At 48.0% G+C, this 27,925-nt stretch overlaps 4 protein-coding genes across 10 annotated transcripts; 2 read left to right on the top strand and 2 right to left on the bottom strand.

The window, feature by feature from the left end:
* Positions 1–171: 171 nt before the first annotated feature.
* stk3 (serine/threonine kinase 3 (STE20 homolog, yeast)) lies at positions 172–5,706 on the bottom strand. Of its 4 annotated transcripts, none has more exons than XM_076017113.1 (11): positions 5,535–5,706; positions 4,964–5,044; positions 4,669–4,797; positions 4,396–4,510; positions 4,033–4,197; positions 3,774–3,941; positions 3,552–3,689; positions 3,327–3,452; positions 3,036–3,237; positions 2,734–2,942; positions 172–2,504 (listed from the first exon to the last, which is right to left on the bottom strand). In XM_076017113.1, exons 1-11 carry the CDS (start codon positions 5,555–5,557, stop codon positions 2,343–2,345), a joined length of 1,518 nt encoding a protein of 505 aa, XP_075873228.1. In that variant the 5' UTR covers positions 5,558–5,706; the 3' UTR covers positions 172–2,342. The 4 variants fall into 4 exon arrangements, with proteins under 4 accessions (XP_075873228.1, XP_075873229.1, XP_075873230.1 ...); XM_076017114.1 differs by having other exon boundaries at positions 172–2,501; positions 5,535–5,705; XM_076017115.1 differs by having other exon boundaries at positions 2,734–2,927; positions 5,535–5,704.
* Positions 5,707–5,853: 147 nt separating this feature from the next.
* polr2k (RNA polymerase II, I and III subunit K) lies at positions 5,854–7,024 on the top strand. 3 transcript variants are annotated; one of them, XM_076017118.1, is made up of 4 exons: positions 5,854–6,004; positions 6,207–6,276; positions 6,672–6,764; positions 6,846–7,024. In XM_076017118.1, exons 1-4 carry the CDS (start codon positions 5,981–5,983, stop codon positions 6,866–6,868), a joined length of 210 nt encoding a protein of 69 aa, XP_075873233.1. In that variant the 5' UTR covers positions 5,854–5,980; the 3' UTR covers positions 6,869–7,024. The 3 variants fall into 3 exon arrangements, with proteins under 3 accessions (XP_075873233.1, XP_075873234.1, XP_075873235.1); XM_076017119.1 differs by having other exon boundaries at positions 5,891–5,999; XM_076017120.1 differs by lacking the exon at positions 5,854–6,004 and adding an exon at positions 6,110–6,128.
* Positions 7,025–7,853: 829 nt separating this feature from the next.
* spag1a (sperm associated antigen 1a) lies at positions 7,854–13,186 on the top strand. Its single transcript, XM_076017136.1, has 8 exons — positions 7,854–8,318; positions 9,612–9,711; positions 10,131–10,283; positions 10,408–10,565; positions 11,627–11,768; positions 11,857–11,983; positions 12,078–12,206; positions 12,386–13,186. Exons 1-8 carry the CDS (start codon positions 7,961–7,963, stop codon positions 12,389–12,391), a joined length of 1,173 nt encoding a protein of 390 aa, XP_075873251.1. The 5' UTR covers positions 7,854–7,960; the 3' UTR covers positions 12,392–13,186.
* Positions 13,187–16,732: 3,546 nt separating this feature from the next.
* LOC142882383 (E3 ubiquitin-protein ligase RNF19A-like) lies at positions 16,733–27,736 on the bottom strand. 2 transcript variants are annotated; one of them, XM_076017105.1, is made up of 10 exons: positions 27,570–27,735; positions 22,748–23,545; positions 20,749–20,957; positions 20,528–20,672; positions 20,247–20,409; positions 20,056–20,170; positions 19,673–19,831; positions 19,368–19,587; positions 19,155–19,298; positions 16,733–18,891 (listed from the first exon to the last, which is right to left on the bottom strand). In XM_076017105.1, exons 2-10 carry the CDS (start codon positions 23,353–23,355, stop codon positions 18,225–18,227), a joined length of 2,430 nt encoding a protein of 809 aa, XP_075873220.1. In that variant the 5' UTR covers positions 23,356–23,545; positions 27,570–27,735; the 3' UTR covers positions 16,733–18,224. The 2 variants fall into 2 exon arrangements, with proteins under 2 accessions (XP_075873220.1, XP_075873219.1); XM_076017104.1 differs by having other exon boundaries at positions 19,155–19,587; positions 27,570–27,736.
* Between the last annotated feature and the right edge of the window lie 189 nt (positions 27,737–27,925).

Here is a 27,925-nt window from a genome sequence, read left to right as displayed (position 1 = left end):
CCCCGGAGGCCAGACAGCGGCTGCGTTTTAATAGTAGTACCACGTTGTACCCACGAAGTACAACGTACTGTGATGGAATATTCAGATTAGTTTGCTGAAAGTGTCCGGATGAAAACCACGACGGGAGAGAAAACAGTGACGTTTTGTTGTGAAGAATGAGAGCACTCTGCCTTCGGTAGACTATAGGTGACTTTTTATTGTTCTTCCTGCAGTTTTCAAACCCTTGGGAAAGTCTTACAAACAAAAAAAAATAAATTAGGAGGTTCAAACAAATGCTTACATTCCATTTTACAACCTTAAGTAAATGTATAGCAGTAATAATAATAATAATAAAATGGAAATGGAAACAAATTCTCTCGGTCTATAATTAAAACGTGGTTTCAAATAAATGTCAATTTTGTTGCATTCACGCAAGGATTTCTCGCACAGAGCTGATTATTGTTTCTGTTTGAGCTTCGAATGAACAACAATCTTACATAATAGCATCTTTACTCAGAGGCAAAACAAAAAGAGGAACATGCATAGACTGAAATAAAGCCACATATATATATTTGACAAAGGGCAAAAATATCAACAGCCGTGTCAGCCACCATATTTAAACCAGTCAGTAAAAAGAAAAGTTTCAATGAATAATGTGAACCCTTGTACATGAGTCTCTTAAGTTAGCTCGCCGCTAATACGTCGATGGCCAGATGGATAAGATGAGGACAGGTTTGTCATGTGGGAACAGAAGGAAGAGGAAACAGACGGCACGCAGTGGTGATCACTCAGAGGCTGAAGAAACTACCTGGAATTCCCATCCTTCTGGAGTTCCTTTTCCTTTCTTCCAACTACTTCGGTCTGCTGGTATTCAAAGTGTGAGCACAACCACGTGTCAACACTGCATGATCACATTTACATGTAACAGCAACCTGCAGATATATTTACATGGGTTTGGAAAAAAAAGTTGTTTTTTTTTTAAAAAAGATCCAATTTTTTTTATTATTTTTTTTTGAAATTTGGAGAAAGAAATATTTCAGCTGCTTGGCTGTGAGTGGGCTGCAGCCGATCCCTGCTGATACCAGCTGTCAAAGTTCAACCAGAGCCTAAAGCATATCATCTCTTCAATCCTTCATTAAAAACATCACACACACCGACGGTACATGGTGGAGGTGGCAGACGTACATTCTGATACACGACTGTGAAATAAACAGAAACACACACACGAGGAAAAATGCTTCAGAAATATGTGCAAGTCAGAATATATCTATGCCTGATAATCTGCTGAACGTTGTGTTTACAGTGCAGTGAGTCAGCGGTCAGCTGGTGGCTGTCAATCCACTGAGTGGCTGCAAGGCTTCACATCTGGATTACATGTTTACAGATGTTCACAAGTCCAGCAACTGCTTATTACTTATGAATCAATTACATCACATAATTCATCAATCACTACTTTAGACAATCAACTTGAACTCGTTCAACATGAGATCAGGGAGGAGCTCACTGCTTGCTGCAATCGTCAGGAATGATTTTTTTTTTTTCTACAAAGAAAAATCCCAGATTTGGATTTCAAAGTGAGGAATGAATTGCGGTAACATGGATGAACTTTCTTAAGAGTGGTGGATTATTGTGCTAAATCAAAGCTCTGCCTTGATATGCATGAAGTTGACGGGGTCAGTTTGTGCTCAGATGATGTCGAGCACACGCACGTGTGACACGAAGCGGCACGGGGGGGGGGGGTGGAGTCTGAGAAACTGCTGCTGAGCCATGTAAGACCTGTGGAAAACCATACTGGGGAAAATTAAAAACCCTAAAACTAAAACTCAACTCTTTATTTGGACCTATTAAATGAACTGCTTTTTGTTTTCTAGACGCAGCTTGAAGTTTGAAAGCATGCAACGGTGTTCCAGTCACCTGCCAGTTGCCACAGATCCACCGTGGACTCGTGCGCTTCGTGACATCGCGCCGTGGCTCCTTTGAAAAGCAGGTCTCAGGTTTTTAAGGCATCCTCAACTTCATCCACATTATCGCGATTGTCTTTGGTCATGGACAAACCTCCACAGCTTTTTCTTGCAGGTCTTTCCAAACTCTAGCTTTTCTATACATCGTTAGCAAAGCGTCCAAGGAAAGAAAAGACCACTTTTTTTTTTTTTTTCCCGTTGCCCGGGAGACTGAACAGCTGCTGCAGCAAGATGGTGCGCTGCATCCTTTCAGTAGAAATTCCCAGAGAGTTCCTGTGAGCAGCAGCAGCAACAGCAGCCGCAGCAGCAGCAGCCGCAGCAGCAGCAGCCGCAGCAGCCTCTCAATGAGGTCCTGGGAGTTCCTCATGGTCTCCACAGGACAGCCACCACCAGGGGGAGCCCTCAGAAGTTTTGCTGTCGTCTCTTCTTGGCGTCCATGGCGTCCAGGATGGGCTGTCTCTTGGCGGTGTAGCGCTGCCGGAGCTCCTCGATCTCCCGCTCCATCATGGGATCCAAGGCACTGAGGCGCATCTGCAGCTCCTCAAAGTCCAGGTTCTTCAGCTGCTTAACGAGACACAAACAGACCCAGCCGCTCTGTCAAAGGGGTGTCAGTGGGAGGCGATGTTTGGAAAACATGCCAGAACGCTGTTGTGTGTTGTGTGAGAAACAGACAAATGCTTTAGTGTACGGTGTTTGTGTCTTTCTGCTTTGGATTTGCTGCTCAGATGGACTGCAGACACGGAGTAGCGGCCCAGACAAATGCATTTTGCCACACACGGAAGACGTCACTCACAAAGTCAAAGTCTCCGTCCTGGGGGACCTTCCAGTTGTCCGGGAAGACGTTCTTGGACTGGATGTGGTAGCCGGGCTGCTCCTGCGGCTGGTTGTGGTTGTAGTTCTCCTGCTGCTGCGCCGCCTTGTTGGAGTCCTGCTTGTCGAAATAGTCCATGAAGGAGGGACGCAGCGGCTGCTGGGGGGTGGCGTGCCCTGCGGAGGCAAAGTCTCTTAATATTCAGAGTGCCACAGGCAACAGACGGAGAAAATGAAAGGCGACGCCGTGGAAAACAAGGCAACCGTGCGTCATCGGCCACTCACTCCTCATGGAGCCCTGGTCTTCCTCCTCCTCCTCCTCGTCGCTGTTGATGACCATGGTGCCCAGGTCGGACTCCAGCATGGTGCTGCCGTGTTCGATCATGGTCTGCGCCCCGTCGCTCATGGTGCCGGTGGCCCGCATGGTCCCCGCTCCCTCCGAGCCCGACTTGACCATGGTGTGAGAGTCCACCTCCGTCTCCTCCTCCTGGGCGGCACAAAACAACGTCGCTGGTCAGTTCTGACACAGAGGCCACGGACTCCATCCCATCCCCGACCGCTCGTGTTTGTCGGCACCGAGTTGTCGTCCTCCTCCTCCAACTCCCTCTGCTGCTCCTGCTGCCTCTTGGCCTTCATCTCCATGGCCTCGGTGATCAGGTCTCTGAGGATGGAGACCGGCTTGGCCTGGCTGATAAAAGGGTGCTGAACATTGACAAAGAGAGAGAGTGAGGAAATGTGAGTCTGTCTGTGTGTGGTGGTCGTATGAAGCTGTGGTCCGGGTGCCTCTCTCTCTCCTCAGACCTGAAGCAGCTGCGTGGCCGTCGCCCTCTGCTCCGGGTTCTTCACCAGACACTTCTTGACAAAGTCTGTGAACTCATCGGACCAAAGTTCCGGTTTCCTGAATGTGGGTGGGGGGTTAGTGGGGATCATGAAGATGGCCTGGAGAGAAGAAAAAAAGAAAAGAAAATCCATCGAGTCACCTTCACAGCAGACGTGAAGTCAACAGGCCGAGCTGGTGCTCACCCTCATGGGATGGATGTCTGCGTAGGGGGGTTTGCCCTCTGCCATCTCGATGGACGTGATGCCCAGCGACCAGATGTCGGCCACACAGTTGTAGCCGATCTCCTGGATGACCTCCGGGGCCATCCAGAATGGAGTGCCGATCACGGTGTTCCTCTTTGCCATGGTATCCTGGAGGAATTGAGAGGCACCGCCGTCGTCCAGGTTTCAAACACGCAAAATGTTGCCGTTAAAAAGTCCGACAGCGCCACTCGTGTGTTACCGTCAGCTGTCCGGCAACTCCGAAGTCGGCCAGTTTTGCGTGTCCCTCCGTGTTGAGCAGGATGTTTCCTGCCTTGATGTCCCGATGGATCTTCCTCATGAAGTGCAGGTACTCCAGTCCCTTCAGAGTGGACTTCAGGATGGTGGCGATCTCCTCCTCCGTCAGCTGATGTCAACAGAAGAAATGAAATGTGAATGAAAATAAGAAATGTTCCTGTGTAATTACGGTTTCCTTTATTAGGTTGTTTTTGTTGTTGTTGTTGTTTTAAATTAACTTTCAAGTAATGTTAACCAATGCACAAGGACATAACTCAAGCTACTAGGAGCATCCCTGCTGAGTTGATGTGATGTTTGACAAACGCACCGTCTTGTTGCGCAGTCTGATGATGTCAGAGACGGAGCCAGCGCCACAGTATTCCATGACAATCCACAGGTCTGTGTTCTTGAAGTAGCTGCCATAGTACTTCACCACATAAGGGCTGATGGAAAATGCCAGAGGGTGGGAACAATTACACGTCAACCAAGTTACAGTGCCTGTCGTTAAGAAGCCTCCAGAGAGAGAAACACACAAGTGTGAACAACTTGGATGTTTCACAGGAATTGTACAGTGAAATGTAAGGTTGTGTGTTCACTTTACCTGTCACACTGCTGCATGATGGAAATCTCCTTGATGATTTCCTGCAGATCGGACTCCACGGGAACCTGCTTGATGGCCACCACCTGACCCGACTCCTTATGGATGGCCTTGAACACACTGCCATAGGAACTACACACACAAACAAATGATACATTTAGATGAAAACACAAAAGTAATTATAAGAGAAGGCAGACAGCACAAATTGCTTCAAGTGAAATACAAGTGGCGCAGCAAGAGGCACATTCCACACATTTGGAAAGAGAAGTGTTGCTCATGGAAAAAACAACTCACTCACCCTTCACCCAGTTTTTCCAGAACGTCGAATACTTCCTCTGGTTGCTTGGTCAAACTGTCCTCACTCAGCTTTTTCAGCTTGCTACAGTTGGAAACAAGTGGTGAAGCAAACGGCAACGTGTACCACAAAAACCAAGCAGCATTGGGTGGAACGTGGGCAGCTTGTGTTCACAATAATGTGGTGGTTTATACATTTTTGCTAAACAGTAGCGGCATAACTTGTATGTAGTTCACCTCATTGCATCAATGGTTCGTGGCTGTGTGATTTACGGCTGATAACTTTCGAAAGCGCGTCAATCCACGAAAACACGTCGGTGTGTTTAAATCAAAAACGTACAGTTGAATCACAGCGGTTCATGAAGTGTGTTTCGCCACAGAAGTCTTTAACAAACGACCTTGAATGGTCATTATTTGTCATACATTAGTAATACGTTTCACAGAAAAGCAGTAGTAGCCCAAAAGCTAACCAAGTTAGCTCGCTTAACGACAGCTAGCGCCCGGAATAGCTTCTTTTGGCTAGCCAGTACAGTTCTAAAAAAGCACGCTTAAAACCCAGGCGGAGGAACACATACCTTTTGGGCGCCGTTTGCTCCATGGCGGACGACTTCAAGTAAAGGGCAGCCGGTGAAATGTTTGTTATAATCGTGGCTATGGGCTCACGATGTCAAGATGCGAACATTGTCGGCTGAGTCGTTGTTGTCAAAAAACTAGTGGAAGGCCAGCTGAGTGTTCGTCAGATGATGGGCCGAGTTTGGGAGACACATTTCCTTACGGCGCCCCCTATTGGATCGGAGGGCAGAACGTAACGAAAGAAAATGAATATATCGCAAACACTGGGATAATAAAATAAAATCCCACTTTGCCGCACTAAATAATCCCTTGTGTGTTAATCAATTGCTCTACTTTATATCCACGTCCTAGAGAAAATAACCGAAGCTGTCAGTGTTCCTAGCCAATCGCGAAATAGCTTCCGTTTGGGAGCCGTTGTTGTAGTGCGCATGCGCGTCGACGGCGTCGCATGTTGTGGAACGGGCTAAGTAAAGTAAATTCGCTAAATCATGTTCAGTCGTATTTTCTTTTCCTTTTTTATAAGTGTGTTGTGTGTATTTCTTGTCGTTAGCTCATACATTGAAGTGATTTAAATCGTCACTATATTAAATATACCCGTACCTTTACACTTTTCTTGCAGTGTGCGTCTGTGTTAGCATGTTGTTGCTATAATGGTCGTTTGCTGCCTTCTACAGAGACAAAACATGGATTCACAGAAAGATGTTCAGCCACCCAAACAGCAGCCCATGATCTACATCTGCGGAGGTAACGGCAACTTTTCTTTCTTTTCTTTTTTTCTTTTTTTTCAACTTGAGTGTCAGTTTTCTTTTCTACTTGGCTACATTGCTAATGATGCTGCTGCACCGAACGTTGCCCACTTTCATCTGTATTTTTCAGTTTTTCCGCGTTTTCTCTTTGTTCATCTAAATATTTTTCAGCAGTTACATTCAAACGCATTTTTTATTTCTATGTACCTTCCTCTTGATTTTTCTGAAAATACTAAAAGCATAGTCATGTAGTTAATATTCCTGCTGATGTGTATGAAATAGTTGTTGTGTTTTTCATATATTGATAATTAGGAGTAGTTCTATCGCATCCTTCTTGTACTGGTCGTTAAGTTCTTTCTGTTCTGTTGTCTTTCTTTTGATCTCCACTTGTAGAGTGTCACACTGAGAATGAAATCAAGGCCCGCGATCCGATCCGATGCAGAGAGTGTGGCTACAGAATCATGTACAAGAAGAGGACAAAGAGACGTATCCTTTACCACCACCCATCCTTCAGACTTTATTCTTTTTCAAATGTTTATCTCTGTTTCCTTGACTCTTGGCTTTCAGTGGTCGTGTTTGATGCCAGATGACGAGAAGAGCAGACGTTTTGTGTCTTTATTTTCATGGATTTTTCTTTTGCTACTGTTTTACTATGTAAATAAATTACATTCAACTTGAATCGAGACTGAACACAAACACAAAGTGTCGATGAAAGAGTCGGTTTAATAAAACATGTTTGTAACAAAGCATTCTCTCAAAGTTCTCTTTTTTCTGCTGGTTCTTTATCATCGTCTCTGTATGGTAACACAAATCCTTCTCTTGCCGGCTCCACCTTTGAGAAAGTGTGTGCTAAAAATGCCAAAACGAAAGAGCACTGATGGTACGGTTGGTGATAATTCTGCTAAAGTGTTGTAAACATGGGGCCTAACACACTGTCTATACCCTTTTCCAGACATCCATGGAGATTTTGGATGAGAAGGGCTGTTTTAAAGTTCTAAAATAAGGGACTTTATTTATTTAAGGAATTATTCCTGTTAGATCTCAAATTAAACTGAAATAGTAAAACAATCCCTCAATAGCGTTGACTGTACAGGGACTACCCCAAAAATTAGAATATGCAGTAAAAGTTGTTTTATTTTGGCAGTTTAACATAAAAGATGAAAGCATCACATTTTATTGAGCCATTCCACGCAAACTGACATCTCAAGCAGTTCCTTGTTGTAACTTTGCTCATTAAGAGTTTCAGCTTATTAAAACCACAAACCCACAAACTCAGACAATTATTATAAAATTTGATTTTTTTTTTTTTTTAAGCTGCAAGACCTGATCAGCAAAATCCAAAGAAATAAAACCTTGAAATATATTGATTTGCATATTATTCCTTTATATAATATGTCACATTCACCTTTTAACCTGTTCAGGATGTTCTAATGTATTACATGTCACAGGCATCAGACAATACGGGATTCCTTCATTCGGCGTATCCCACTGCAGCGCCGCATTGTGTCGACGCTTCCCCCATCGTGATGGCATCATCTGCGGGGGGCGTGGCCAGCAGCAGAAATCCCCCAGCAGAGGCACCGACCGAGGCGGCATAGCAGACCTGCTGCTGCTGCTGCTGCTGCTGCTGAGGGAGGGCGGAGGAGTCGCACACTGCGGAGGGAGCGGAGCGGAGTGGAGCCATGGGGAACGCACAGGATAAACCTCCCGGCAGCGGGGGTGGAGGTGGAGGTGCAGGTGGAGCTGCTGGAGGCGGAGGCAGATCGGAGCAGGCCGCGGCAGGCGGCGGCGCGAGACGCCGGGCCGCAGGCAGCGTGGAGAAGAAGAGCCGGAGTGACGCCAGTCCGCGGGAGACGGCGGCCGTCAACGGCAGGCAGGGCGGCCCCGCGGTGGACACGAGTTACCTGGACGCTCCCGCCGGGGCTCTGCCCCCGCACCTGGCCAGGCTGAAGAACCAAGGGAACCGCCTCTTCAAACACGGGCAGTTTGCAGACGCCCTGCTGGAATACACGCAGGCGATCGATGGGTGTGCAGCAGCAGGTGAGGCTCCCGCGTGTCTTGAGTCATTTGGCTCGAAACTGTCACCTTTCACACTGCATGGAAACGGCAGCGTCACATTGAAAACGAAGAGACACGTCACGTGCTGATGATATCGCAACTTTCCTTGTGACTTTAGTGACTGCTTGCAGGTCAGAAACATGTTAATTAAAAATAATAATAATAATAATGATCATCAAAAATCACCCTCATCAGACAAAAGGAATAGGAAAAAAAAACAATATAGTGAATGTTGTTTATTAAAACACTCCGATCATTGATGTGTTGTAGTGCGCATTGTTTTAAAAACACTTTAGAAACTGTTTTTAAAACAATGAGTCGAAGTGAAAACACTTTTCTCCACTGACCCCCCTCATAAAGTCACTCTTCTCACGCCAGGCAATTGATTCCAAAAGACAGACAGCATGACAGACAGACAGCATGACAGGCAGTCAGTCAGTCAGTCAGACAGACAGACAGCATGACAGTCAGTCAGTCAGACAGACAGACAGACAGCATGACAGGCAGTCAGTCAGTCAGTCAGTCAGACAGACAGCATGACAGACAGACAGCATGACAGGCAGTCAGTCAGTCAGTCAGTCAGTCAGTCAGTCAGTCAGACAGACAGCATGACAGACAGACAGCATGTCAGTCAGTCAGTCAGTCAGTCAGTCAGACAGACAGACAGCATGACAGTCAGTCAGTCAGACAGACAGTCAGTCAGACAGACAGACAGACAGACAGACAGACTCTTCTGGTCAGCAAGCTCTTCAAGGCTCGATCAAATGTACTCGCTTACCCACAATCCACTGCATTGCATGGCAACACTCTGCTCGTTCGAGCTGCTGCTGTGCGATCAGATGTCGAGCTGCACCTTTAAGACTCTCGGCCAACTTTTACTGACTGGGGCTGACAGGGCAGATTTTCCACACAGCAGCACAGCACAGATCAAAGAGTTAAATGGATGAAATTATGATGTCATAGCCGATACAACTGAAAGGCCCTCACAGTAAAAGAGTGTGGATGACTCCTCGCAGTGATGTCTTTCCTCCGGTGACTGTGTGCGCATTGAACGCAGTTTGAAAGCAAGAGGTGTGACCGTGCACTGTTGACTCAGAGGAGAAACGCCAGAGGACAGGATGAGTTTACTGTAGGGGAGCGTCGGCTCGTCCAACTCGAGGTCCAGAAGGGACGCTCGCCTCCTCTTTCACTGGGTTTTCTAGCGCCAGCAAGAATGAAAATGCTCTGTTGGGATTTTATCTTCTGATCAGACTGCACTCGTGTGTCTCCACGCAGGTTTGGAGAGTCCAGAGGACCTCTGCATCCTGCACTCCAACAGAGCGGCCTGCTACCTGAAGGATGGAAACAGCACAGACTGCATCCAGGACTGCACCAAGTACGTGATGGGTGAGGGTGAGGGTTAAGTCCAGCTCTCGTCATGCATTTGATCCATTAGAAAAGACCTCAGGATTATCTGCTGTTCAACAGAGTTGAGGTGCTGGCAGCTGGGATTGGTTCTTGGTTATTTGAACAATTTATAATCTAATAAGCTTGTATTTTATGAGGTGGAAATATCCCTAATATTTCTACCAGTGTACTTTTACCTTTATGTATCAGTAAATTGCACTGCTGCGGTGTCAGGAGGCAACACAGAGATCACAGCACGGTAGAAAACAAAACAAAAAAAGCTCCCTCACATGTTTATGAATGGTCCGCTAATGGCCCGGCACATGCTGGCTGAGCCTGTGGCGCTGTGTGCAGGTGCGTGGACGGTTTGATCCCTCCAGCCTGTTGTGTCTCTCTGATCCTCTTTAGGGCTTTGGAGTTGCAGCCCTTCTCCCTGAAGCCGCTGCTGCGCAGGGCCATGGCCTATGAGTCACTGGAGCGCTACAGGAAGGCCTATGTGGATTATAAGACCGTCCTGCAGATTGACAGCGGGGTGCAGGCGGCGCATGACAGCGTGCACAGGTCAGCTGAACACTGCGGTCAGAGGTTTATTTTTAATAATCTCTGAGGTCCACGTTTAAACACTTTCTCGTGTTTATCTGTTTATTTACTTTGACTTCCTCCCGCCCCCTCCCCACCCCGTAAGGATCACCAAAATGCTGATTGAGCAGGACGGGCCCGGCTGGAGGGAGAAGCTTCCACAGATTCCCTCCGTCCCTCTGTCTGTCCAGCAGCGGCACAGGGACAAGCCGGTCAGCGCCGAGGTGGCTCGTGCCAGAGCGGCCAGGGCTGCACAGGAGGAAGGTCAGTGACATCATTTCCTCTTGCGTTTACAGCATCGAGCAAGATTCAGCAAGCACGCAGGTAGCAACCACCGTTGCAGTCACAGCCGGTGTGTAAACGCTGAGCTCTGGCCACGGCACTGGGAGCGCCCGTGCACGTTTGGCGTGAGCGAGTGGGTGGATCATCAATATTGCAGAGGGGAAGAGGATCAGAGTGTAGCACCGCTGTAATGGAACAATCCAGGTCAGGTTTCCTGGCAGCTGCTCCTGCACACAAAGAGCCCCGCTTTTCTTGTGTCTTCATTCAAATGTATTCTTCAATCATCGTAGCCGAGTACAGAGATGACAAGACAAAGCAAATATATCATATATGCATAAAAGGAGGTTTTTTTTTTTTATTATCAAATGAGCAAACAGAGCATCCAGCCAGCACACAACAGGTCAAGCAGCTTTTTGAGCAAATATGTTTCTTGCAGCAGCAGAAACATTGAGAACGTACGCAGAGATCGTATGCACAGACTGGACTGCAGTTCTGTTTACTTCCTGCCATCCAGTCTGCATGACTGTACTGCATGAAGACTTTTTACTGGTTGAAGACTTTTTTTTGTCAGTCTTAGTATCGATGAATGATGCAATCTGCAGTGTAGCCACTGCTAATGGAACCGGTGCTGATGTTTCAGTGGCACTTTGAAAGCCTCAAGCTCAGTTACAGTAAAACTATGGAACTGGTTTGTCCAGTCACGTTCCAAGTTAGGTTTTTCTTTTTTCTTTTTCTTTTTTCAATAAAAAAAAAAAATAAATGGCCTCCCCGTCTGAATGTTTCAAATTGTCTCCTTCTCAGACAAATGCATGAGACTTGTCCAAAACGTCAACCCTCCCATCTCCCGCAGCCATTGCACCTCATTAATAAGTCAGGCGACAACAAAGAAGTCAGCTGCAGTGTTTGGCTCAGACTCTGGCTACAGAGGGCCCACTCCTCCACTCCGGCTGACCTGAACAATGATGAAGAGTTGGAGTACAGTGGCTCCGTTGTCCGTGGTTCCTCCTCCGCTTACAGCCTCTTCTCGTCCGTCTTCCCCACAGCCAGGAAAGAGGAAGCCCGTTTCACTCTGCTGAAGCGGGAGGGCAACGACCTGGTGAAGCAGGGCAACTTTGAGGCGGCTCTGCACAAGTACAGCGAATGCCTCGCCCTCAAACCCAAGGAGTGCGCCCTCTACACCAACAGGTGCGGTGCGTTCAAAGACGCTCGCGTCCTGATCCCAAATACTGGCAGGTCTGTCTGAAGCTGAGTGTTTTTGCTGCCATCCATCCAGAGCCATCTGCTTCCTGAAGGTGAATCGCTTTGAGGAGGCCAGAGGGGACTGTGACTCTGCGCTGCAGCTGGAGCCCAGCAACAAGAAGGCCTTTTACAGACGAGCCCTGGCTCACAAGGGTTTACAGGTGCTGCTGAGCATCCGCATCTGGGTTTCAGTCTTGCATTGAGGTCGTCGGGGGTTTTTAACCTGGCTTCTCTGTTTCATCTCCTCACTGCCAGGACTACCTGTCCTCCAGCAGCGACCTGCAGGAAGTCCTCCAGCTGGACCCCAACGTCCGGGAGGCTGAGCAGGAGCTGGAGGCGGTGACGGCCTTGCTGAGACAGAGTCTGATGGAGAACGCAGCAAAGGTAAAACACGCACGTTGCGGTAAAATATGTAAAAAAAAAAAAAAAAGAAAAAGAAAAAAGTCAATTTAAAGTATTCCTAATGCTTGAAATAAAACATAGATTTAAAAGTCCATTCATTCCATCAGTTTTTAAGGGTGCGTTGTCAATTAAACCTTGTACACCTTGTACATTTGCTCCAGGTTTGACATTTCCCAGTGGAAACCTGTGAGGATGCAGCAGGTCTGGACACAAACTGTTCACACTTGGATGGATGACGAGGACTTTTTTTTTTTGTCTCACGGCCGTCCGCTGTGAGAAAAAACAAAAGAAAACAAAAGCAGCTGGTGAGAAAGGAAACGTTGCACCCTGGGGCGAGCAACTGTCTTCCAGAACCTCACAAACTGTGCAGCTTTATTGAAAAAAGGCCGATGCCAAAGGACCTTTTGGACCTTCTTGCACTATTGACAGCACATCCCGTTACAGTAGCAGGTGTTGTGCTTCCAGACTGTGACAAGCTGGACCCAGGTGGCAGAAAAAAAGTGTTTTTATTATGTGTGCCTTATTAAGATTTTGTAATATGCCAAGATTGAAAGGTTCCTTAATATCAATAGAAAATGAACTTTACCCCTGTTTCCTGACAGTCATCTGTCCGTCTGAAACTAAGAAAGTTTGTCGTCTTACAGTTCAGGCCGTTTCAATGTCCTGAGAAAAATAATTTTGTAGTCGCCCAAGAAAATAAGCATTATTTATTTTCACTTTCTCACACACACACGCGCACACACACACACACACACACACACACACACACACACACACACACCTTTTTAAATTGTTTGTTGCATGGTTTGCTACTTTGAAAATTGACAAAAAAACAAAAAAACAACAAAAAACAAAAACCACACTCAGGTTTTAGGTTTTGCTTGTCGGAATGTAAAGAGCATGTACTCTATGTAAATAGTTTGAATGTAAATGTAAATAATAAATTGCTCTGTGAATGACAATATTTAGTTTTTTCCTTTAACTAACAGGAGATTAAAACACAATTTGTCCCATTCTGCTTGATCAGTGCTAAATCGGGACATTAAAAACAAGTTATTTACAAAATTCCCGTCTCCAGATCGCTGGTGTTGTCAGTGTGTGACTGAACAGGTGCGTTGCGCAGCCTAATTGGCCCGAAATGCGCCGTGTGGAGAGCGTCTGCGTGCATCGAGCGCGTGGTCGGCTGCGTCGTGTTGCCGTTGCTGTTTCCGGATGAGTACGAGGAAGATGGACACAGGAAACGTCATCGTCAGAAACGGAAAAGGTCGAGAGGAGGAAAAGACAGGAAATGGAATTTTTTTTCTCAAAAAAGCGAGAAAAGACGAGGAGAGGAGGGTGCGGAGCTAGCTGACGTTAGCTTCGCGGCTAACTTCTTCCAGTTAAAAGCAAAAAAAGAAGAAGAAGGTAAGAGCCATTCTGCGTTCTGTGATACTACTAATGTGTGACCTGACCTGCAGGTGGATTTAAAAAAAAAAAAAAAAAAAAGTTTTGCGTCGTTTGCGTGTGTTCAGACCTGTGCATGAGTTCATTTGTTGTGTTGAGCCACATGCTGTTAGTGAGCGGGAAGGCATGTAGTTTATCACACTGACTGACCACACATCTTTGTTCCTTGTACATTTGCTTTAGTTCTTCATTTTTTGACCATTGGCTGTGTCAGCTTGACTGTGGCTTCATAGACTGTGTGTCTGTGGTGTAAGCTCTGCAGGTTTTGTGTTCTGTGGTGTAAGCTGTGCAGGTGTTGTGTGTGTTTTGTGTGTCTGTGGTGTAAGCTCTGCAGGTTTTGTGTGTCTGTGGTGTAAGCTCTGCAGGTTTTGTGTGTCTGTGGTGTAAGCTCTGCAGGTTTTGTCGCTCGTGTCTAATTGTTGACGCAAGATTGTGTTGAAGTAGTTGACTCTGTTGTTGCTGAATTTAAGGAGAGGCTTCGCGATCTGCTTGATGCTCTTGTACCTCTGCACATGCTTCCGGCCTCTCCCCCCACCCACTTGACTGATCTTGATCTGGACTCCTTGACAGATCGCTTTTCTTGTATTCTGAAATCAACATTGGATGATCTTGCCCCTTAAAAGGTAAGTATGAAAAGGCAGCATGGATCAGCCCCTTGGTTTACTTCCTCTACTCGCAAATTAAAACAAAATTTGCGAAGGCTTGAGAGAACTTGGCTTCATCCTTCAAGACTTGGCAGGATTGCTTTAGGTCCTATAAGAAGGCCCTGCATATCAGTAGAACGTCCTACTATTCTGCTCTTATTGACTCCAACAAGAACAACCCAATGTTTTTATTTAGTACAGTTGCTAAGCTGACGAGGAGCCATCATTGTGTTGAGCCATGCGTCCCTATTGGCCCGTCAAGCAACGATTTCCTGAACTTCTTCCAGCAAAAAGTAGAAGATATCAGAACTGAGATTGGGAATTCTTCGTCTTCTGTCTTCTTCTTTGTCTTCCACTGGTCACATGGCAGATCTTTCTCAACATGGCAACCCCAGTGTGTATTTCGGGAGTTTTCAGCAAGTTGGACTCTCGGAACTTGATTCTCTTGTCTCCTCTGCTAAGTCGACCACGAGTCTTCTGGACCCAATTCCAACCAGGCTTCTCAAGGAGGTTTCCCCATTGCTTCATTGTGTCATTCTTAGAATCATCAATCATTCTCTATCAACAGGTTTTGTCCCTCATGCTTTCAAAGCGGCTGTAATCAAGCCTCTGATCAAAAAACCCAATTTGGACTCGAGTGTGCTTTCAAATTATAGGCCAATCTCGAACCTTCTGTTTCTCTCCAAGATCTTAGAAAAAGTTGTTGCTAGGCAGCTTGTGGACTTCTTGAACGACAACAATCTACTTGAGGCTTTTCAGTCTGGCTTCAGAGTTGGTCACAGCACTGAAACTGCATTGCTTAAGGTAAGGTAAGGCTTCCTTGCATTGGCTGCCAGTCAAACTTAGAATTGAATTTAAGATTCTAGTTTTAACTTACAAAGCTCTTCATTCTCAGGCTCCTTCTTATATTAGGGAATTCATTGAACTTTATCATCCTCCAAGAGCCCTTCGCTCTGAGGACTCAGGACTTTTAGTTATCTCAAACATTTCTAGAGTGAGGTCAGGAGGTAGGTGTTTCAGTTTCCTGGCACCTTTATTTTGGAATCATCTTCCAGCCTCGGTGAGGTGTTTCAGTTTCCTGGCACCTTTATTTTGGAATCATCTTCCAGCCTCGGTGAGGGGGGCAGACACAGTGAGTTTATTTAGGAGTAGACTTAAGACTTTCCTTTTTCTTAAAGCTTATAGTTAGACTCCACCCACTGTCAGTTAAGCTGCTGTAGGCTCACGCCGTGGTGGGAGATCTTTCGCTCCCGTTCCAGGGATCGTTGCTCTGTGCAGGCGGAGCCTCTATCACTCTCCTCTCCCAATCAATCTTTGACTCCGCCTACTCTGTCCAAGCTCTCATTATGCTTTGTACAGTATGCTGGATATGCATGATACTGCCGCAGTCTCTGTGTCCCCGGCAGGTGATGACCACTGCGGCAGGAGCTGGATTGTGCTGTCCTGGGGGTCTTGGTGTCATCGCTTCATCCCACCACCAGGCCTAGGACCTGGACTTGTCCTATCGGCAGGTTGTCCATCGAGCTGGGCTCTTGCCTCCTAAAGCAAGGACACTTACAGCCCACGCGGACAGCAGCCTTGAATTATTTCCTATTCTTTGTGTTTATATCCGTTTTGCCTGCTTGGTGTCTCTGTTTTCCACTCTGTCCTGTCTGCCACCCTGGCTCACTCTGCTCCTCTCTCTCTTTCTCTGTCTCTCCTCTATTTTTGTATTTCACCCCAACTACTCCTAGGCAGATGATGGCCCTCTGGAGTCTGGTTCTGCCCTGGGTTTCTTCCCACAGGGGAGTTTTTCCCAGCCATTGTCGCATCTTGCTTGCTCCGGGGGCCTGGTTGCTTCTCTCTGATTGGTCAAAGCGCTTTCAGACGCCTTTGGTTGTGATTTAGCGCTGTACAAATAAAAATATATTATTATTATTATTATTATAATGTTGGAACCAGAAGTTTGTGCTGCTGTATCGAAATCCGATGAACCTGACTTGACCATCCACCGACCTCGATTAAACCCATTCCTAGTTAGAATCTAATGGTTATTCTGGCTAACATGGAGCTGTGTATGACCCGAAATGAATCCCGTAAAAAAAAAAAAACTTTATTATTGAGTTTTTATTGTTGAAGGATATGCATGTACATGCACAAAGCAAACCAGGGAATATATACTTTTTTTCACCAGTGGAAGCCTCTTTTTAACCAATTAAAAAGCAGATCCAGTATTTTGTCTTTAAATAATAGTCTTTGTTAAAATAGACTAAAGCAGGATGTCAGCATCCAATCGTCCGAAGAATTTCAATGACTGAAAATGAAAAAAAACTAAACAAACAAACATGATTTACACATAGGAAAAACTTTGGTTTATTTGAGAAAAGAAAAATAGTTACTGAAAATGACTTCAATCCCAAAAAGTTATTCTGGTCAGGTGTGTTTTTGTTTGTTTTGTTTTTCTAGAAAACAGGCTCAAAGTCTTATTGCAAGAGTTTTGCTGAGGCAAATCAACTTTTTGGACTCTGCGAGTTCATCATTTAGCAATCGGCATTCACAGTTTTGCTTTGAGCCGCGGTTTAAGGTGCCATGATCTGAAGGAAGTCTTTGGTGAGGTGAAAGCTGGCGTTAGTGCTGAGTGGAGGGAGAGGATGGAGCTTCAAAGTTTCAAGCTTTTAATGAGAATCAGTCTCAGGTTCATCATTTCAAAAGGAGCAGGAATAAGGAATCAACAGAAAAGACTGAATGCAGGACTCTTCTCCCAGAAGGCACTGTGGGTCTGTCGCGTATAAAAACTATTTGCATTTAATTGTTTGCCAAGAGTTAAGAAATGTGAAAACACTTTTCTTCAGGTGAACTACAACCACCATACTCATTCTAGAATTACATTTTCAATTTGGTTGTTGGAAAAAAGGAAAACCTTGACATCCAATCAATAATTCCAGACGTTGGCTTTCATTGCACCTTGAAGGTATTCTTGCAAACAGACTGTTTGAACGTCACAACACCAAGATGTTCTAACAAATCCTTCAGTTTCATTATTTTGTATAGAGCAATGCTCGATTTTCTTGCTACATTTACAAGGTTCGTTTAGAAGCTTCATGGGAAGCTGTTTGTTTTTCAAACCAGTGCAACTGAGGCTGTAGGGTGGTGCACAGTGGGCAGCTCTTCCATCTTCACAATATTCCAACATGGACTAATAAACTACACTTTTTAGTCCTTCTACCACATTCTGAAGGGAACAAAAGGTTTTGGACCCAAAACAGGGCTTTAACAAGAAAACCAACTTTCCAAAAATGGAAAATAAAATAATGAACAAAAGATAAAGCACAAAACATCACTTTGAACAAAAAGCAATAAGAATATATATACATATATAATTCTTTTCTATTAGATGATTATGGAAAATGTGCTACTGTAGGGTCTGGTCCCTCTCTTCCCTAAAGCTCTTGTCAGGACTCCAAGAATAGAAACCCTGTCACCACTGCGATGACCAATCCATCCCTATGTAAACCCTAACAATCTGTGAATGAACCAAACAAAACTACTAAATAATGATTTAATGACTTTTGAATGCTTCAAGTAGTTCTTGATGCAGAACCTCATTCACGGGTCTGACCCTGACAGTTGTATGAAGCCCCCCCCCCAGAACACATACGTGAAACCTGTCCGTCTACATTCATTCCTACTCGCTGATCAAGCCGACGTCTCTCGCGTGTACTTCTCCTCTCCTCGTCATCCACAACATTTCCATCCAACGTTGACCTTGTCACTCTCCGTCTCCACGACGTTCGCTAAACTCTTCCTGCTTCCGGAGCAGATGAAAACAATGGGAATATGCAGCCTCTGCCTGGGCCTCTTCCACACGATGCAGGTGAAACCCTGCAGTAAGGCTAACTGAATTAGCAGCGCTAGCAAAGATAGAAAAGTTCCTTCAGATTTCTGTCTGTATGCAGCGCCCCCTAGTGGAGCACTCGGGCTGTCCTGCGACGTTCTTCTCCCCCCTGTCTGGCCGAGTGCTAGCGAGGCCGCCCGCGCCCTCCTCGCTGATGTGCAGGAACATCTCGGCGCTGCTGTTGCTGGCGCCGCCCTCGCGGGGCGAAGCCGGCGGGGACGCCGCGCACGAGAGGCTGCGGGCGAGCAGCGCGTGGCTCCCTCCAGGCAGGCGGAGCTCCGGGCGGTCGTGCTCCACCTCGGGCATGGGGGCGACCGCCGCCTCGTGCCGTGACGTGTCGGGCTCGGAGCAGCTGAGCTGGGAGGAGCAGCGGCTGCAGTGGGAGTCGGCCACCGAGGGCAGGCTGCCGCTCAGCGACGGAGAGTCCAACTCCGAAGAGTTCGTGCTCCGCCGCTCCGCCAGCTCGGCGTCCGCGTTCCTTTCACCTTTGCCGCCGCCTTTTTTCCACGTCTTCCCTTTGCCGCTCTTGCCCCCGCAAGAGGCGCCGGGACCTTCGTGCTGCGCGCAGCAGCAGGCGCCTCTGCCGCCGCCCTTCAGGCCGGCAGTGCTGCTGCAGCTGGCCTCGTCCAGGCTGCTGCTGCCACTGTGGTGCCTCAGCTTCTGTGGTTTGGCCTCCACATCTGCCTGGACTTCCACACTGTTGTCTCTGCAACATAAAGTCCATGATTTATAAAGGACCACAATATTTATTATGACCTTTTTAAAAACAAATTATATTATTATTTTCATGCGTATTTGTTTGGTATATTTTTAAGTTTGTAAAGTGAATTTTATTCTATGGTGTTTTAACTTTTTTCATGTTTCTCTGTTCTTCTGTGTAAAGTGGACAATGTAGTATCATTATCATCAATAATATCCCTGACTGGTTGGTTCTGCTGTGTAATGGACAACTGCGCTCTCACTGCGGACCTTTCCAGAGGCGTGTATGCGTTAAGGATGGACCCGGCCATGGCCTTGGTGCTGGCGTTGTCACTCATGGTGCCCAGACTGACGGTGGCCGACTCCCCGCTCAGGCTGCAGCGCTCCTTCTGGACGTCGGCCTGCACTTCCATCCTGGAAATGTGTGCGGTGTTAGACAGAGTGGGTGAGGTGCGGCAGGACGCGGGGACCGGGCTTTCTTGCCTGTTGTAGCAGCTGCCCGAGAGGCTGCCGGTGATGCTGGTGCCGGCGAGGGCCGTGGTGCTGGCGTCGTCGCTCATGTTGTCCCGCTGGGCCGAGCCCACGCCGCAGCGCTCCATGTGGCTGCCGCTGACGCTGAGGCTCAGGCCCGTCAGCCCGCCCACGCTGGCGCCGTCTCCCAGGCTGGGGTTGTTGAGCCGGGTCTCGGCCACCGAGGTCGTGTCTGCGGGAGGAGCGGCTTCAGTGATTCGGATGGGAGGCTTTGACGCCGCGACTTGTCAGGACCTGGGGGAGTTTGGGGCGCTCACCCGTCGCTGCCGCGCCGCTTCCTACGTTTTCGTTTTCGTCGTCAAATTCGATGCGCACGCCTTTGCCGTTGCCGGCGGAGACGCCGCAGCCGCCGCTCCGGCACAGCGAGATGGGAACGACTCCGTAGACGTAGGCCAGCATGATGGGGACGCCGATGCCTGTGGCAGACGGCGCAAGGAAAAGTCCAAGACATTTCACAAGTTCTAAAGGTCCGGAGTGTACAATGTGTGAGGAAGCCCACAGTGCCGTCTGCATTTGGGCCGCTGTCAGCTGGGCCTCCGTAAACGGTGGCTCCGCTCACGCATTCATAGGAAAAATCAAGCCAAATTCTACACACTGGATATTTGTAATTTCAGCAGGGAAGGAAAGTGTAGCGACGCACCGACGGTCACTGCTGCAACCACAGGAGAGACGATGACAGACAGAGTCACGCCGCCGGCGATCACCAGGTTCCTCTTGTGCTTGGAGACGTCTTTGCCCTCGTAGCGATTGTGGATCTGAGAGAGCAGACTGTTGAGGCGGTGCTCTTCCCCACACCACAAGCCCGTCACCGCTGGCCGCCCGCCGCCTCACCTTTCTGCCCACGTAGACGGGGATGCCGATGATCATGGCGGGGATGGCGATGCCGGCGATGAGGGCGATGCCCACCGGAGCCCCGACCAGAGTGCCCAGCTGCCACAGGATCTTCTTCTTCCTGCTCCACGGCTTCTTCCCCCAGAAGGTGCAGCCGGACGGACTGAGTGGAGCACAGAGTGCAGAGTGTTGCTGCCCAGTGCCTCTGTCTGTAGCTATGGTTAATATGATGCATGACACAGAGTGTTAATGGGCCATTGCACGGTCCAATTGTGACCCACCTCAAATAATGCAGGTCAGAAATCTCCTTCATGCACAGCCAGCAGAACTCGCAGCCGCACACGGCGCAGGTCATGTGATTGCAGCTGCCGTCGTTCATTTTGATGATGTAGGCGGCGCAGCGGGGACACGGCTTGATGTCGTCGCCTGCGGGAAGAGCGGTGGGTGGTTGGTTGGGGTCGTACGCACGCTGGCCTGCGAGGTCGTGGGCACGGCGTCCTACCTGCGGCGCCGCTCTCCTGGCTGTAGCTCAGCGACGAGGACCGGAAGCTCCTCAGCCGGAAACTCTGGGCCCGCTGCTGGCGCGCCGTGTCGCAGGTCTGGTTGGGGTGCCACAGCTGCTTGCAGTGGTAGCAGAACTCTGTGCCGCAGCCCTCGCGGCCGCACGTGAGCTTCGGGCAGCTGGCGCAGCCAAACGCTATGACGGCGTAGCTGGGAGGGGGGGGGGACAGCGGTTGGCAAAGGTGCAGTATTTTAGTGCAACACTAGAGGTCAGCGGGGCTGGAATCATCGGTCACACGTCTTGGTGTGAACTAGGAGAGAATGTGGAGGCTTGTGGAAACAGAATACTTCCATTATACGATGGTGCAACACGTCGAACAGACAGGAAGTGAGCGGGTGAGTCATGTGTGCCACGCGTCACCATGGCATCGCGACGACATGCACGGGTCCTTATCGACTCGGACAACGTTCAACTCATTACAACTGCAAATAAAAGTGTGTCAGCTGCGGTTGACTGACACGATCGCTCAGTTCTCACAGGTTGTGACCTCACGTTGGCCGCATTATCTTCCAGGCTGCAGAACCGCAGTTACACCCTTTGTTTGTTGCCGTCTTATCAAGGCCTTTCTGGGTCACTGGCACAAGAAACAGACACTCAGTGTGAACTACGTGCTGATTATTACTGTGGGCTGAAGCACAAAGGGCCGACTGTGAACTCTCAACAAGAGCAGCGGCCTGCAGGAAATCCTGAGCACAGGTCCCAGTCTGTGTGAAATCAAATTAGCATTCCATGGAATTACACCCCCAAATACACACACCAGGCTGAATAATAAGGCCACAACAGGGCAACAAGGGTCAAGGGTCATCTGATACAAAGGGGAGAGTTCCAATTTCTATCATTGAGGCCAGAAGGTTATTTTAGGTCAAATCTGCAATTTAGATGCACGCTCTTATGTTCACGTCGGCAAAATGATTCCAATAAATGACATTTTGTGATATGTGCTGCATAGAACGTTGATCAGACAACAATCTGCAGAGGAATAATTACCGAGGGGAGAACCGGAGTGTGACGGTAAAACCTTTGCAAGCTGTGCCATCAATCACAAGTCATCCAACGTCCATCACAACATTTAGAGAATTCATTTCATCAATGACTGAAAGGTTTTAGCATTTTGCAGCTTGATGAATAAAAACATGGCCTGATGATGGACTTAAAAAAGAAAAGAAAGTGTGGCGGTTAGGGTCAGGGTTAGGGTCAGGGTTAGGGTCAGGGTCAGGCCACAGTCACAGTTGAGGATGAGTGTGAGGACCACGAGGTGGAGAGGGTGCACAGGTTGAGGTCTTCTGGCTCCGTCTGGGCCCATTCACAGCAAACTATGGAATCCCGACTCTCTCCAAACACACATGGGCCTCTGGCCAGAGCTTGAGCACACTGTCACCTCCACGTGAAGGAGGGGAACCACGGACAGCCCCTCCCTCTGAGAAGCTTGCAGAACTTCTCAATGCAAACAGAGGCTGTGGGGACAGCGACTGTTCAAGGCCGTTTCCACAACATTCAGTAAAAACTGACCGCTTACTTGCATTCACCGTTTGAGTCACTTACTATAATTACACTCTTAGGGTTTGTGACGTCCTACATTGAAGTCCTTCTATGATGTGGCTGGAACAAAGACAGCCTGCCAACGACGCGGAATGTCACTTTTCCAGCTCCCATCCCCGGCTGACGTCACTTCTCAAGAAGCCTCGTCGCTCCTTTGGACTATTTTTAAACTGGTGCATAAATGCAGAGGCAGGGTTCTTCAGAGGGTCGGGACAAAAGGCCCTGACGTTTCCTGGATGCTCAAGCCTTTATTTTTAAACTCTGATTTAGCAGAATTCAGACACACCTCAGGTGACGGTTAAAATTCCCACAGATTGGAACGGGGCCTATTTTCTGGGAATGAACGTGAACGTATTGGCCAGTGAATAGCCCTTTACTACATCATGGCCTTGATTCTTACCCACAGTCGGGGGTGGGGCACCAGCGGCAGTCGGGTTCGGCCACCAGCCACCTCCTCAGCATGAACTCCTCGTACTTCTCCATGACGCTGCGGTCCCCGAGGATGATCTGGATGTCGTGGGGGTTGAAGCGCTCCGAGCACTCCGGGCAGCAGATGTTCACCCGGGACTCTGAGATCTCGATGCGCAGGTACTGGCGCAGGCAGTCGGCGCAGGAGCGGTGGTGGCAGGTCATGATGTCTGGGAAGTGATCGCGCGAGTGGCGCAGCAGGCACAGGGGGCACTCCAGCAGCTCCGACGAGGACCCCGAGGCCGACGAGGTGGACGCGGCGGCCGGGACGGACTGGGCCGGCGCCTCGGGCTGCGCGTTCTCGGCGCCGACGACCTTGTCTGCCGCCACCGTGGCGCTGGCCTGCGGGGGCCGGGACTTGCGCTTTTGCTCGCGGTCTGGCCGACACCGTCCGGAGAAGATGGAGTGGAGGGACAGGCGGCGCTTCTTGGGGGTCTTTCTGACAGACGGGAGGCTGACGGTGGAGGCGACAGACTGGAGGTCCCGTTCTGAGCCCGTGCTGCCATGGTGCTGCTGCTGCTGCTGGTGTAGGCTGCTCATCACGTCGCTGCTGGCGGCACCTTCACAATCGCCACATGAGGGGAGGAGGGAGGAGGGAGGACAAGGTGGGCTGGGGTGGTCAGGGGGAGGGGCCTGGACTTCCTCTCAGCTAGGACATTGTTGCTGGACAAAGGTGCAAGAGGTCGGTCCTTGAATCAGTAGCTCAGAGTCACAGGCGCAGGACAGCAACCTGACAGGAGGAAAGCAAAGACAGCTCAGACACGGAACACATGATCTGTTTTGCATGTTTACAGCCAACTGTTCACGTGGCAGATCTGCCTTGAGGTGATTTCTAGAGTTCTCCTGACGTGTGGCTAGAGTTAAAGATTTCAAAAGCTTTAGAAACACCAGCCTGAACTCTGGAAAAGCTTCCAAACTAACAAAGTCCATTCTCTCAAACTCTCTTGACCGTGGTGTGACTGGCTGGGGGTTCTCCCCCCGCCTCCCCAGTGAGTGGTTTCACAACCAGCACTGTGCTGTTAGGAGGGATTTGGGACTATCCATAAACTGTATCACAACAATCCAAACCCTGACCATTGTGTTTCAATACAGACTCTCTCTTCTTGTCTTCTTGTGTGAAAAAGATTCTGCGAGACGCCAACTCTACTTTGCCAAACTACACTGGAGTGGAAGTCGTTCGTCTGGTTGCAGGTCAGACTCCACCTTAACCATGCAGGACCCTAAGCTGCTAAAGACAGGGCGGCATCAAAACAGAAGGACGAGTGCAGGCCCTCGTCGTAACAGCGTAACAACTGCTGGGTAACTCTGCCCATATCCTGTAGGTCTGCCATCTATTTTAAGATTGTTGTTATCACAGCAATGAAAAACAAAAGAATAAGGGCCTGAAAAAACACTGACTGCTTTTGACTTGTGGGTGGCAACATACCATAATAAACAGAGGGCAGGTGGGTGGAAGGCAACAGAGCTCTTTGGTTCATTAGTCATTAAATTGAGATGTTCCATGCGAGTTGCAAACACAGGACAAAGCAAACTATCCACCTCTGGAAGCTTCACATTAGTAAATCTGTTGTTTCAGACATGAAATCAACAAATATGAATCTAAATATTGGCCTGTTTGGGCAAAGCATTCACCAGCTACCTGTCATAGGTTGGTAGTAACCCAAGGCGTTTGGATGCACCATGACAGGCTTTCACTGGCTGGATGACGGAGGTCATCGTCGGGTTCTAGAGAACTGGAGAACCACAAACAAGCACGAGGCTGCGTCGTCAAAATCAACTTCACAGGCTGCCAAGCAGTAAACGTCTCTGGAACAATCATACTGGCTGCAGGAGCAAAGATCCACCCGGGTCCCGAGGTCCCAGGTCTGGTCAGCCTGCGCTGGGCCTTGTGTAAAGAACTCCACTTACTCTGACTTGGATCAGCAGGAGCAAAACAGCATGCTGTGACTCCCAACACAGAAGACCACATCGTAACAGCACTTGTGGTGCAGTTTGTGGATCACTTCACAGTGCCGGACAACGCAGAGGAAACTCTTCCATAAAACATTCAATTCTGAGCAACTCGTAGGTCATTGTGAAAGTGCAATTAAAGTAGAAAAGCGTGCGTCCAGGAGTGAGTAGGGACATTCCCTGTGCTCACGTGCTCAAGTTCTACGGCCCTGCGCAGACGCCAGAACGCTGTCCCAGATCCAGAGTGAACCCGGGGGCAAGGATGCCTGTCTGTGGAATAAACGGAGTCCGAAAATCTGCCACCATCGCTGTGATGTGATTAAAATCTGGTTTCCTTTGGGAGGATTTAACCCTAAAACATCTTCATGGAGACTCTGTCGGCTCTGTGCTGCTGGACTGTGTCACCCATATGACCAGTGTGGCCCTACAGACCACAAAGCAATAACACGTTGGCTGCTGCGCTGTCATACACGCAGCCAATCCAGGATGCCACTGGTTGTAAAGTCACTGAGACCCAGTTAGGTGCTGCTAACCAAACTGCAATGGATTGTTGTACACTCTGCCTGCCTGCCTGGGCCTGGGCCTGGGCCTGGGCCTGGGCCTGGGCCTGGGCCTGGGCCTGAGGCACACGTGACCCTGCAGAGCTCACGTCCTTCCATGACACTTGTGTTGAATTAGTTCACACGGCACGTTGACCAGTTTCACTTTTAAATAGTCGAGGTTCCCACAAAGCAGTGAAGTGCCTGCGTGTGTAAAGTTGCACACGACTCCCCTTCCACGCTTGTTTGTTAGTGCCAGTGTGCACGTTGAGCTTTAGAGGACGTGCGGGGACATTGGTGGCAAACCTAAGTCACAAAATAAAGGATCAGCTGACAAGGAGTTAATCAAAGCTCTGCACACGTACACAGAGTTCCTGAAACATTCCAGTCAGAGGTCGAACTTCCTGCTTGTGACAATGCTTTTGGTTTTTACAGTTTGTGTCGGAGGAAAAAAAGAAGCAATTTATTGCTGCATCACACAGAAGTCACCGGGTGTGACGCAACTTCCTGTCAGCTGAACGTTAAATCCTGTTAGTAAATGAACGTCTATTAAGTTTGCCAAAGTGTGACGTCTGACATTCAGCAGCACTGGGACGAGCCAGTGGAACGAACGCTGCTCAGGCGCCTTTCAGCACTGTTTACTAAACAAGCGGAGGTACTTTTCCACTGTTCCACGGCAATGACACAACAGCTTTGTCCCAATGTGCCGTTAAAACTGCTTCTTCAAGTTAGTCTGATTTGCCTTCACTCCATGGATCACAGAAATGAGGCTCTATACAACAGCACGTAGCACAGTGGGGGGTGCATTACATAGGAAGCCATGTCCAAATCATAATGAGACACATCACTAAAGACAGAGACACACGCAGTGGTTGCACAGAAAACAGAAAGTTATAGTAAACAGTGAATGCACAAACGTGTCCTTGCATTGCTAAAGGCATATAAATCCAATCCAGGAAGCATCCAAATCACTTCAGAGATATTTTCAAAAGATGTTGTGCCATGACATTCTTATCTCTGTCTGGCTTTTTTGCTGAGATCTCACAAAACCCAAACAAAAGGGCCAAGAAAGTCAATATGTGGTGCACATGACATGAGCCAGTGCACCGTCTACAATCAGAGCTACTGAATGACTTCTGATTTGCTTTCATTTCTGTAGAAGGGAAATGGGTTTTTGAGGATTTCATTTACAATACAAGGAGCCTACTTGACGGCTGGAAGGATGACTGAGTCAAATGGATGTGTCTAAAAATGGAGTCAAATGTAAGACCAATCCGTCAGGTCCTATTGTTAAACAGTCAGAGGTTGTAAGATGAAAACAAAGCTGCAGTCAGGCGGGCTCAGATTAATGTGCCTGCTGTGAGTCAAAGTCAATAAGGAAGGACTGTGGACAGTAACTGACGTGTTCTACTTGTAGTAAAATTCTACACTCGGAAGATTTACTGCAATATAGCATTTTACTGCACCTAAACAACCTTGTCTTAATAATAATAATAATGATAATAATAATATTATTAAATAATAATAATAATAATAATAATAATAATAATAATAAATTGAGACAGGAAGTGCTTAAGCAAGACTGAATCAAAAATACTACTGGAATATATACTGGTGTAAATGTAAGAATTGTTTAGCACGAACAGAACATTAGCTTTGTTTAATGTTGAGAGAAAACGCAAAAGACGGTGCGTGGAGAACTGAGTGTGGCGAATCGAAACTGAGAACTCGGAAGATTTCGTTATTTGGAAACCAAAAACAAGAATTGGAGACGCATAGCGAAAACACGGCTTGATTTCCGAGAAGAGGGGCCGTTTTGCTTATTCGTGTGTAAACGAAAGGCGAACTTTGTGAGTCCTGTGACGCTGTCACGGGAAGAACCCAAATTTTGTTGACACTTTCTACACAGCTAAGCTTAGCCTGGTAGCTACCGAAACGAGATGTGGCTAACAGGATGCTAGCAGCAGCAGCAGCGGCGGCGGTCTAACTTTCACCGCCCGCAGAGTTGCTGTAAAGCGGGGATGCGTTTTGTTTGCGTGGCATTTTCAAACGACAACGATACGTGTACCGCTATCAAGCAGCGGATAAGTATTTTCAAGTTTACCCAGGATCAGAAGACTCTGTCGTGTGACGGGAAGAAGTCACAGCTAAAAAAAACTGCTAGCTTCCCGTCAGCCTCGAACGGAGGGGAAGTTCTTTTCTGTTAATAACAAAATGTGGGTTAGTCTACGCTGGCTAATCTTTCCAAAAGTCATTTAAATTTACCTTGCTATGCCTGGGCTTTACTTCTGAACCGACGTGCAGATGACTCCGTCCATCCCTCGGGTAGCTTGGGTTAAAATCTACTGGCGAAAACTTAGTAGAACAGCACTGTTAACATTCCCCAAGCGAGTCTGACTGTTGTTATCGCTCTGAAAATACACCAGCGTCATACCCTACGACTTCCGGTGCCATGTCTGCTTCTGCATGCCTGCCGATACGTGTACACTCCTCGCGGGAGCGCGCGTTGCCATAGCTGCGTTGGCGTCGTTGAATATGATGTCGTTAAATGTCTTTATCCATGGCCAAACATTCCAACTGTGGAGTTTCCCAACTTGGGATTAATAAAGTAAATATATCTA

This window comes from Nelusetta ayraudi, unplaced genomic scaffold (genome assembly GCF_046127955.1).
Source record: "Nelusetta ayraudi isolate G7.1 ecotype Tasmania unplaced genomic scaffold, CSIRO-AGI_Nayr_v1 ptg000260l, whole genome shotgun sequence".
NCBI lineage: Eukaryota > Metazoa > Chordata > Actinopteri > Tetraodontiformes > Monacanthidae > Nelusetta > Nelusetta ayraudi.
Note: the sequence above shows the minus strand (reverse complement) of the source record. Positions and strands in the feature narration are given on the sequence as shown.